The sequence below is a fragment of the Ictalurus punctatus genome, chromosome 4 (assembly GCF_001660625.3).
Source record: "Ictalurus punctatus breed USDA103 chromosome 4, Coco_2.0, whole genome shotgun sequence".
Classification (NCBI taxonomy): Eukaryota; Metazoa; Chordata; class Actinopteri; order Siluriformes; family Ictaluridae; genus Ictalurus; species Ictalurus punctatus.
In genome coordinates, this window is record NC_071284.1 from 442,773 (window position 1) to 454,628 (window position 11,856).

The 11,856-nt window shown below is 41.0% G+C and overlaps 1 protein-coding gene and 1 long non-coding RNA gene across 2 annotated transcripts; both read right to left on the bottom strand.

The window, feature by feature from the left end:
• Positions 1-288: 288 nt before the first annotated feature.
• LOC108263964 (uncharacterized) lies at positions 289-1,774 on the bottom strand. Its single transcript, XR_001812302.2, has 3 exons — positions 1,659-1,774; positions 1,503-1,558; positions 289-668 (listed from the first exon to the last, which is right to left on the bottom strand). It is a non-coding gene; the product is annotated as an uncharacterized LOC108263964 (long non-coding RNA).
• Positions 1,775-3,752: 1,978 nt separating this feature from the next.
• On the bottom strand, positions 3,753-9,520 carry LOC108264180 (ADP-ribosylation factor 5). The gene is made up of 6 exons (XM_017465512.3): positions 9,297-9,520; positions 7,844-7,924; positions 6,865-6,974; positions 6,255-6,326; positions 6,028-6,153; positions 3,753-5,892 (listed from the first exon to the last, which is right to left on the bottom strand). The coding sequence occupies exons 1-6, from the start codon at positions 9,361-9,363 to the stop codon at positions 5,806-5,808; spliced, it is 543 nt and encodes a 180-aa protein (XP_017321001.1). The 5' UTR covers positions 9,364-9,520; the 3' UTR covers positions 3,753-5,805.
• Positions 9,521-11,856: the final 2,336 nt, after the last annotated feature.

The following is an 11,856-nucleotide window of genomic DNA, read 5'->3' on the forward strand; positions in this document are numbered from 1 at the left end:
AGCACAGGGTTTGCGTTCCCATCACACTCCACAGCTGAGATCTGAGGCTTATGCACCTGTTAGAAGTGGGTGTGGCTGAAGCACCTGAACTCAATCATTAGGCCGGCCCACATCCTCTTGGCAATACAGTAACCTGTAATATCGCTACAGTATAGTAGCTTCTGATTATTAAAAGTAGAAGAAATATATTTTAGTTCCCTCATTATCACACTAAAGTGTAATAAACGTTACACACCTGCAGGTTAAATGATTAACATTTTTTAAAACAAAAAAACAACACCAGAGACATTTTACGTTCCATGATTTTACTGTTTTTATTGATTTTTTTTGGTGTTAAGTTGGAAATGGCGTACAGCATTGAAGAGCTTTAATAAAAGGTGGTTTTTTCAACGGCAAGCCAACCACAGAGCCTGCCAACCAAGCAACAGACGCCAAAAGCGAAAAAGGTTTTTGTGGTTTTTGTGGTTGCTTTTGGAATCTGGGGCTCAATAGGCAGGTCGGTGTAGACCCGGCGCTGTCCACTGCAGGCCCGCTGGACCCCGAGTGCAGACTGCAGGGGGACTTCCATGGGCGTGGCCCCCCCACATGACATCTGACACCGGGGCAGAAGGACTGAGTGACACATCCCTTGGCAGATATGTTTTAACTCCTCTTCCTCCTCCAGAGATCTGTAACCATGGGAACATAACCATCCTGTCAGCTTACACAAACATCTCCTTTAATTAATGAATAGATACTTAATAAAACATGATCATTATGAGTTTATTATCTACAATAAAACACTTCCTGTTTGTATTTAAATCTAAATGTAAATGCAAAATGTGTTGTGTTAACCCTTATGTTCTTTTCTTAATGTTAAACTTTATTTTATGTTCTTGGCTAAGTTTATCCTTTAAACGTTAAAAAGAACCGTTTATCTGTGGTGTATTTGATAAATCCTGTCCTTCAGATCAGAGAAATATAAACTAACACCAACTGCTTTTCAGAAACTAAAACTAAATTTGTGAATTCACTCGACATGACCACCATGTCACACACACACACACACACACACACACACACACACACACACACACACACACGGTAATACCTGGACTTTGTCTAAACCTGCCCAACACCATACACACAAACATCTGAATCATCCAGAACCTTCTGTCCCGCCACGCAGCTCTGCGCCTCTTTTTTACATTATAGAACAGAATCTTTCCCAGTAAAATCCTCAATAATAAACTTTTGTCCATTTTATTTTTTCTGTCACATCAAATCTCGGGTCTATTTTCTATCATAATCTCTCTCTCTCTCTCTTTCTTTCTCTCTCTCTCTCTCTCTCTCTCTCTCTCTCTCTTTCTCTCTCTCTCTCTCTCTCTCTCTCTCTCTCTCTCTCTCTCTCTCTCTCTCTCTCTCTCTCTCTCTCTCTCTCTCTCTCAGGCTGAATAATTCACACTTTCAATCCAGCGGAGTAATAAAATCTCACAATAATAAACACAAATATATTAACTTACAGGAAAGACGCAAGCGACGGCTACATGGCCAAAGATATCCTCACGGAGCAGCAGAGCTGAGAAGGAGAAACACCACATTATTCACTATAATAATAATAATTATAATAATAATAAAGATAAAGAAATTAAAGTGAAAAGCAAATCCCCAACACTCACCATGAAGCGCTCTCAGTTTCAGCTCCTTCTGCAGACTGAAGAAGTCAGGAGGAAAGAAAAGACCGAGTTTCTCTTCTGCTCAGTATTTATCCTCTTACACCCCCCCCCCCCTCCCCCCCTCCAAACACACCCCACCACGCCCATGTCGCCTTAGAGACCGTGACATCACGGAAAGAAAAACAACTCAAGTTTCGATTTCCAAAAAGCCGAAACTCGACTCGAATAAACGCAGGTGAAAGTATTAATAACGGATTGCTGTTAATGACGTAAATATTACAGGTGTGTAATCACCTGCAGGCTCTAAAACTCACCTCACAACTCTGTCTCTGGGAGAATGTGCATTTATTCTCTGTTTGAATCAAGTTACAGTCTTACACGTGGTATTAAACAGTCACTGGGTTGGTTTTCACCCTCAACACCTTTATTACCTGCAAATGTGTGTGTGGTGTACAGTTAAAGCGGTCCTGTAAAACACTTGTCCTGCTGAAAAATAAAGGCCCACTTTAGTTCCACTTTTTTCTGATGGTTTATTGTTTGTTGTTATACTGTATGTGTTTTGTAATGTTTATTTATTTATTGACTTTCAGCAGATCTAATTCACGTAATATTAAGCTGAATAAAGCTGACTGTCATTTGAAGTGATAAATAAAAAGGTTTATTATCTAAAAAAGTTACAAGTAGAACAGAGTACACTGTACTGGTTTCCATTAAAAAACAAAAACAAAAAACAAGGTGTTCCTGAAAAACTGGATCAATTATTAAAATGCCTTCTGATCAGCTTTAATGCGTAAATCTGTAAATGTTATTACTGAGTGGAGAGGAGTGGATTTCCACATGAGAGACAGAGAGAGACAGAGAGAGAGAGACAGAGAGATCGAGAGATAGAGACAGAGAGAGACAGACAGAGAGAGAGAGACAGAGAGAGACAGACAGAGAGAGAGAGAGACAGAGAGAGACAGAGAGATCGAGAGATAGAGACAGAGAGAGAGACAGAGAGAGAGACATGGTTCCATCATGCTTCAAGACCACCACCATCGTCCCCGTGCCGAAGAAGTCTTCAGTGTCCTGCCTCAGAGCCAACAACCTGTCTCTGAACGTGAACAAAACAAGACATGGTCGTTGACTTCAGGAGAACATGGAGCGACCACCCTCCGCTGAATTTCGACGGCTCCTCCGTGGAGATCGACGAGAGCACCAAATTCCTTGCTGTTCACCTGGCAGAGAACCTCACCTGCTCCCTCAACACCAAGAACACCAAGCAGCGTGTTTACTTTCTGAGAAGGCTGAAGAAAGCCCATCTCCCACCCCTCATCCTCACCACGCTCTACAGAGGAACTATCGAGAACATCCTGAGCAGCTGCATCACTGTCTAGTTCGGAAATCGCACCGTATCGGATCGCAAGACCCTCGCAAGATAGTGATGACAGCTGAGAAGATCATCGGGGCTCCTCTTCCAGGATTTCATGATCGCAGAAATTAACACAAAACCAAGCAGATGCCAGAATATTCATAGGTACCTGAAATTTTTCAATTTTTCACAGATTTGGGCCGAGACATGACGTCATCACAACACGCGTTCAACCCACGCCCTCTTCTATTTGCATGCGTCGAACAGGAGTACAGCCAAAAGGTCTCGTTTACCAACAAACATCACTGCGAAAGAGCGCAGAACTATTCCGTGCGACTGCAATTCCGCAAAAAAAAATACCACCCTTGTGTAGGTGACTTGTGTGACTGAAACGACAATAAAGCCACTTGAGTTGACAAAGAGGCAAAAAAAGAGTGGAATGCACTGGTGTCCATGTTTCCTACACCAGGGGGCGCTATACGGCATGAAGACTCCTACTACAAATACACATTTTCTAATCAGTGACTGATTGAATAGAAATTTAGAGCGGATTGTGCAGCTGTAGGGAAACCTGCAGGATTCAGAAAGTGAGATTTATAAACAAACACAAAAGAAAGCAGGTACACAAAAACTCCAGGAGCTTCAGCTGCAGTTATTTTCTTTAACCAGCTTTATTAAAAACCCTGATGAAAGGGAGACACGACTGTAAGGCTTAACGATACGCATGCTGCTGCAACCTTCAGGGGTGCTTTAATGAGCTTTTATTCTAAAACATGACCGTACATACATAAAGTACACAGACATCACCTGATAACTGCAAATGAAAGAGAGTGTGTGTGTGTGTGTAACACACGCTGCATTCGACAGAGGAATTCAGTCACAAATAAAATCTCCAATGTTCTTTTGAGAGCAGCACTCGAGGAATTCACATCAATACCGACAGCAGATACACGGAGGACATGATCGAAGGCGAGATAAAAAAATGTACAACAGAAATGAAATTATCCTCTCGAGCTCACAGGAAGTTTCCATCAAACCTTCGACTTCAGTTTGAGGAAGTAAACAGGAAATAAAGTCATAGGAAGTCGATTCAGCATGGAATGTTAAGTCTGCAAAAGGAAAAAAAAAGGTTTGAGTTAATCTAAAAGTTCTAGAGGCCTTAAACTGGACGTAGACATCGGACACTTTAACGACTGCGGTTATGAACTCGCTAGATGACGTGTTGTGTAAAACACCGAGCTGGTCTCTGTGATAAACGTTATTACGCTGCTGTTAACTCGAAAGCAGAAACATCAGGACCGTAAAAAGAACAGAACCCAGCTGCACTGAAACTCCGCCCTGAAACATCTGCGTACACTGAAATATCTGTGAGAAGGGATTCGGGTGAGAACGTGTCGGTTGGTGCTGTATAGTTATTATTCCTGTGAGAGGTTAGTGCTTGTGTCACTCTGATGTCACGGGGGCGGAGCTAGCGCAATCACAATCAGGTTTACCTGTCAGTTCCAAAAAAACAAAACTGCCTCGCAAACGTTTCATTTTTCAGCATCATATTAATAAGAATTTGAGTGTAGAAGTAGACAAGACGGAATAAACGCTGGACTCAAAGTCCCAGAATGCAATGCGGCTACACGGCTTGGCTAGTTAGCGACGTACGAGATGACAAGCGCGATGGTGTTGATGTCGGTGTGAAAGTTGAAGCTTTGGAAGCTGGACAGACTGAAGGACTAAAGATCCGCTGCATGGCTCTCCTTAGGGAGAATCCTATCAGCACGGCATTGTGGGTAATGTAGGAAGCCAGTGGAAATACAACGTCCATGAAAGAAATTTTAGGCACAAAAATTCCTTAAAGTAAATGTTGGACGCAGCTGCAGATCACGTTTTAATGAAAAAATACGCAATATGCTAATTTTTTTTGGGTGGAGTTTTCCTCTAGGTTAAACTGATTGTAGTTCAGGGTGTAAAGATCGTTAAATCTGCAGTCTTTTCCTTTTCTTTTTACAAAGTATCATTCACAAAACCGCTATTCACAACATGACCCGCAACCCGCAAATTAGCCCCGCCCCCAGAGTGATCAAAGGCAGAGAATTCTCCTGCAGTTTTAACACAACGTTTTTGTTCGATGTTGTAACTTAAAGAAAGCATTTCCTCCTGTAGAAATCTTTACACTGGAATTAAACGGCAAAATTAATTATCGATGCTGAGTGGTTAATTGTTAACGAATAAACAAACGCGACGGCTAAAGCATGCTAATCACCTTGATTGATTAGATTTAGATTAGATAAATGAACAGAAAGTCAATCCAAATGAATATTTCTAGTTATCCAATTAACCAATTGGTTTAATGAATTAACGAGACTAAAGATCCTGAGAACCGGACATGTGAACAGCTCATAAACTCGAGTGTCGCTGCAAATCTACAAAGTTCAACCGGTGCAAATTATAACACACATCTTCCTACTTTATTATGGAATCGGTGCACTGACCCAAGTGGGCATGGCATGTTCCTTTACTAAGAACTGAAACAGACGGGTGAAGTGACGCCGGCCTGTTGCATCTCCTTACTAACAAATCGGATCATTGCAATAAAACAAAAAGTGACAGAGTACAGAGAAAAAGAGAAAAAAATGGAAACACGAGGGTGGTAGCACTTGGATTGACTAGCCCCTCCCCCCGCTTTTAATCCCATCCATCACACACTGGTTCTTCAGAACAGAGTTCGTAGGTTAATCACCCGTACACACACACACACACACACACACACACATCTCTCTCTCTCGGTGTGTGAGGTGGAGGACAGCATTAGCGTTTGGACAGCTCGTTGGATAACCAGTCCAGTCCCTCATAGAGTCCGGTTCCTTGTGTAGCACACGTGGCCTGGACATACCACTGCAGAGACAAAACACACACACACACACGCACACAGTAAGACACACAGCAACATCTCATGGTGTGTGAGTATGTGTGTGCGAATGTGAATGTGCGCGCGCACGAGTGTGTGCGTGTGAATGTGTGTGTGTGTACCGTTCGGCTGCGCAGACTCTGCAGGCCCAGTTTATCTGTGAGTTCGCTGACCGGCATGGCGTTGGGCAGATCCTGTTTGTTGGCGAACACCAGCAGCACGGCGTCCCTCAGCTCATCTTCCTGCAGCTGCGCACACACACACACACACACACACACAGGAAATGATGTCACAGCGGATTAATCAGAACCACATCACTCACTCGTCACACATGAAGACCAAATCTCACCATTTTGGAGAGTTCATCAGCAGACTCGGCCACTCTCTCTCGGTCATTACTGTCCACCACGAAGATCAGACCCTGAGGAGAAACCACAGGACACAGCATGTGGGCGGGGCTATACGCAGCACAGATAACTGATTGGCTGAATCACAGTTGTCCAGGTAATGATGATACGGTGATGTTCAGTAGTGCAGTGACTCTTACAAAATCTGAATTTTATAATAACAATCTTTCAGATTGTGCAATATAACAATATCATCATCATCGTCCTCCTCCTCCTATACATCACACCGCTACAGCGGTTAATAACGTTTACTGTAGATTAGAGTACTGCGTACTAGACCTGCTCATCTTTACTCGTTGTGCAACACCAGAGTACGCCGCGATAGAGCAATCTGTTTTTCTCCACAACAAAAACAGATGAGCCAATCAACACATGAATCTGAAATGACTGACAGGTGTGCAGGTGTTTTTTTTCTTAATCTCTCTGATACGAAAAAATATTTCCTGGAAGCCCCGCCCCTTTCCACCCACATCATGCGCTCACACTGTTCTCTAAACCCACAGTGAGATGCTCGGTGAGGAAGGGCGATGTGCTGAATGCTAACGTGGGTACCTGAGTGTTCTGGAAGTAGTGTCTCCACAGAGGACGGATTTTATCCTGACCACCAACATCCCACACGGTGAAGCAGATGTTCCTGTACTCCACAGTCTCCACATTAAACCCTGGAGAAAGAAAACAAGAAAACGAATGAAAGCGAAACAGCAGTGTGACACGGTAATAAACGACAACACACACATCCGTCGTTAATCACAAATAAAATTCTGTTACTGTCCTGAAGATGATTATTTTCCTCTAACAGCACGTCCTCGAGTGTTTTACTCCTCTTACACCACAGCAATTTAACAACGATGGAATTTTTTTTTTTTATTAAAGAACATGATACTTTTTTTTATCCCGTTATAGTCACATTTAACGTTCATGAAACAACTTCTGGTTAACATTATAGCAAATATAAACACTCGTTCCCTCAACTGCCTCTCTTTATTCTCTCTCTCCCTTTACACGCTCTCTCAAAGTTAATAAGACAAAAAAAATTCAGGAGCTTGTTCATGTTACCATAGAAACCATAAGGAAGTGCAAACTCCTCTGTCCTGAAGATGTGGAAAACTTAAAGTTAAAGCTTTACCTCTGACTGTTACACAGCGCTGACACTGGAGACTCCTTCCATATTCGTTACATAAATGTCTCCTTACTTTAAGAAAACTTCACCATATCAACGATTATTTAAATCTGTTTATTATCAGTGGAGAGTCCGCTGTACACGCCCCTGTGAACGAGTTACTGTTGCTATGGAAACGATAAGGTATTAGAGCGAGTGTATTAATATAAACTTGCGCTACTGTCAGAGCCGCTGTTATAGAGAACTAATCCCCACCTTCTGACCAATCACAATCCAGAACTAATCACCACCTTCTGACCAATCACAATCCAGAACTCATCGCCACCTTCTGACCAATCACAATCCAGAACTCATCACCACCTCTGACCCATGTTAGTGTAGAACAGTAGACAGGATTTTGTGTAAACTCACCAATGGTTGGGATCGTAGTCACAATTTCTCCAAGTTTCAGCTTGTACAATATTGTGGTTTTACCTGCAGCGTCCAGACCCACTGTAACACACACACACACACACACGATTAGTTTCATGTGCTGCCATTACCCCACATACACACTTTAATCGCTCACTAATACCTGAATCTTAACCAGACAGATGTATGAATAAACTGTGAGGTCAGTAAAGAAACAGTGCTCGGTTTAAACACGTTACACTCCAGAGACGTGACGTCACTCTGTACGCGGACGTGATCTTTCATAAACAGGAAGTCAGAGGGAGAAGAGCGACGAAGCTATAGCAAGTGTTTTTCAGCTGTAGATGATTTCTCACCGCCACCCACACCCACGGTCACTGTGTTGTAACGTATACGTGACAAAGCCTTCTTCCTCTTTAAACAGGGCGACTTTGATCCGAGACGCCGTGTGTGTTTGGAGTTAAGGCCTATGTTTGAGTTGCGGTCGAGCTCAAAACATCATCTGAAAAAGTCACACAACCGTGAACTCACTCAGACTCCACCCACTTCTACATGAATAAACACAAAGCGTTTATTCTCGGTTCTCAGGAAACAGTGTGTGTGTAGACGCTCGGCCACAAACACCAACCATGTTTACTGCTAACGAGCTGCTACTATACAGCAAGACACACCCCCTGTGGGCAGGGCATATACACTGTAGAGAGAGTTTAATTGGGAGAAACAAGGTTAGTACAGGATGAGTCATCAAAACATTTCATCAATTTTCCTCCGTACACACGCTGTCGTATCGGGGGCCAGGATCTGGATCCCTGGGAAACTTTAAGGAAAGTAAATTACTACAGTCACTGTTTTTATTTCTTTGCTTTGTTTTAATCAGCCACAAATCCATGGGGATTTTATATATATATATATATATATATATATATATATATATATATATATATATATATCTGGACAAATATGTACCTTTAAAATGATCAGAGGTTTATTTCTGAAATCTACACCTACTGAAATACTCTCACACAACACACTACTATATTATCACTTCTAACACTTAGTAAAATAGCATTTAAATTCAGAACAACATCTAGCTTTTATGTGGATTATTAAGATTTAGATTAGGAAATAAATAACTTCTTATAAAAAAGCAGCTAGCAAGTCAGTATGTTAGCTTTCATTCGGGATTTAAATTCGCTTTAAATATATATATATATATATATATATATATATATATATATATATATATATATTTTTTTTTTTTTTCTTTAAAGTCACCAAACGGAAATGATTGAAGATAGAAACAAAGCATATTTATTTAAACACACACACTCTTATTTTTAGCTTTTCCTCACAGAATTGCGAAAGCTAGGCTAGGCTAGTTTAGCTAACTGGTGTTTTAGCCAGCTTGCTCGGTGATGCTACAGAGCATTAGCAGGTGCAGCTGTAATCTCACCCATCAGAATTCTCATCTGTTTCTTCCCGAACAGTCTCCCGAACAGTGAGGAGATAGTCAGCCCCATGCTGAGAGTCTAATAAACCCCCCACTACACACACTTAGCTTAGCGTACTTTAGCTTAGCGTATTTTAGCTTAGCTTATCCGCGAGCTAACAGCTAACCAAAACTTTCAGCGACGCTCGGGGAGTCAGCCTGCTGCCGGGGCTCGCGCCTGCGTACTGCCACGTCAGGGCCGCTGCGTGGAAGAGGTGACGTCACTTCCGGTGAGGAGGTTCCGCCTTCTCATGTTCTTCTTTCTCTTCTTCATGTTTGGTGCGTGTACTGTAGATAAAAGTGGACGCTTTTGTTTTATTTTATTTATTTTTTAAAATTCATTTGTAGTGTCACGATTTTTTTTTCCAAAACGAAGACCAAATTTAAGATTTATGAATGAAAATTCTGCGATTAGTTTTAGAAAATAAAAATATGTATATATAGTACATCAATACGGTTTTTACTAGGAAAGATTTTAGCTGAAAATCTTGAACAGAATTTTAAAAAGTCGTTTGAAATTTGTATAAACATGTAGAGCGCCCCCGAGTGGACAGGCCTTATAAGGTTGTAAAGAACACTTCGCCAGTTTTATAACGAGTATCACGTGTTGAATCATTTCTAATAAAATTCTAATAGTAATTTATTTATTTATTTAACATTATTTGTGTGTTTATAAATAAGATGGAGCATATTGTACATCATTTCAGCCAGCAGGGGTTGAGGAACAGTATTTGACTGTAATTGCGCCCCCTGGTGGACACCCGGTCCCGAGCAGCAGCACAGTGTTGGGCGTTACTGTTCCTCTCACTGATGCTGAGGTTTCTTTTTACTTTTTATTCTCAAAACTAAAGACACTAATTATACAGTTTTCTTAAAGAGTTTCTACACCTGCTTTTTTTTTTTAAGTAAACAAATAGTTAAAACTGAAATGTTTTTTGTTGTTGCTTTTGTCTAATGGAAGAACCATAGAACATTCTTTGAAAGTTCAAATACAATCAAATTTATTGGGTCATGCAGCAGAATTTTTTCTATATAAAAATAATGATTTCTTACAGTTGAAAACATAAGACGTGTATATATATATAAATAAAATGTATAATTAAAAAATTTTGCCAATGAGAAATTGTGATTTGTTTTGTTCCTTGTGGTGAATGTATTTTATGTCTAGTTGTGTTACTTCCTCAGTTGTGTAACTTCAGTGCATTTTAGAAAAGAGGAAGAGATTCTTTTGTGGGTTTGGAGGTGTATACTCACTGGTCAGGTAAAATGAAGTGTTCAGGGATTAAAGCAGGTCATATTTGTAATATCAAAACCAACATGAGCATAAATTGATTCATCTACAGAATCAGTCATAACTTACACTTAAACTGTTTGATAACAGAAAGATTTGTGTTCCTGTGCAGCCCACCTTGGATTTAAGTTCCAGAGTAAATAAAACCTACTTCATGAACTGCTTTGTTGTTTATTTCTAATTTCTAATCGTCCTCCAAACCCTGAGAGGTGAAACTTCTGCGCTAAGGCAACAACAGGAAACACATTATGTAATCTAAACCTGTCGAATCGAAATGAAAAGAGAAGTGTGTGAGTGGGGAAATCTGACTTCAGCTCAGATCTTCATGTGAGACAGCTTCAGGAAAAAATTTATTTAAGAAAAGAAGCAGTGAAAGTTTCTACAGCCGACATGAAACACATCTTCAGCTAACATTCAAACTAAAACAAGAAGGAAAATCATCGTCAAATCACACATGCTGTCATTTCTGACGCACATCACGGCAGGACGAGGCCGTTCTGCTGTTCTGCACACCGTGTCGGATTTACAGCTTCACACCTGGACAGATGGAGGTGATGATCTAGAACATGAGCACGCTGTAAAATACACGTGTGAAAAAGCTGCTCAGAGATCCAGCTGTTTATCCTGCAATCTGAGCTCGAGCTTGGAGAAGAGAGATGGTTTCTCACAGACAGGAAGTGAATACATGCAGACAGGAAATTCGCTTGACATTTAAACCACATTATAGTCAATAATTTTTGACTGAAAATGCGTGGTGTCTGTCAGGGGCGTCCTGCTGCTGCTACAGAAAAACAACAGCTCGGAGGTTCAGGTGAGCACTGGATTAAAATATGACCATCCCCCAAGAGGAAGAAGGTTCATTTTCAATATTTTCACTTTCTTTGTAGATTAAATAAAATAGACGAGCGGCAGATCGGACACATTTTTTGTGGGATTATTTAATCTTTTTTCTGGTCAATTTTTTTCTTTTTGGCCAAAAATCTTCATTTAATCTGTAGTAAATCCTGTACAATTTACTATGTTACCTTTAATCTGTGTGTAAAGTCAGGTTTTATTTCACTTTTCTCCCCGTGACAGAAAGCGAGGACGTCGCACCGGCGCATCTTTCCATCGAGAAATATCTAGTCAAGAGCTTACTAGTGTGAGATGGAGGAAGAGTTCCAGGGGGGTCAGGTAACATCAGAGAGTTCAAAACACCTACGCAACTGTCAATCATTCCAGATTCATATGTCA

Excerpts from the sequence above, each read along its gene's own strand:
- LOC108264180 (XM_017465512.3), bottom strand. The coding sequence starts at position 9,363 with ATGGGGCTGACTATCTCCTCACTGTTCGGGAGACTGTTCGGGAAGAAA. Across the intron at positions 6,327-6,864 it reads ACTACTTCCAGAACACTCAG|GGTCTGATCTTCGTGGTGGA; the intron begins GTACCCACGTTA and ends GTTTCTCCTCAG. Across the intron at positions 6,154-6,254 it reads CTGATGAACTCTCCAAAATG|CTGCAGGAAGATGAGCTGAG; the intron begins GTGAGATTTGGT and ends GTGTGTGCGCAG.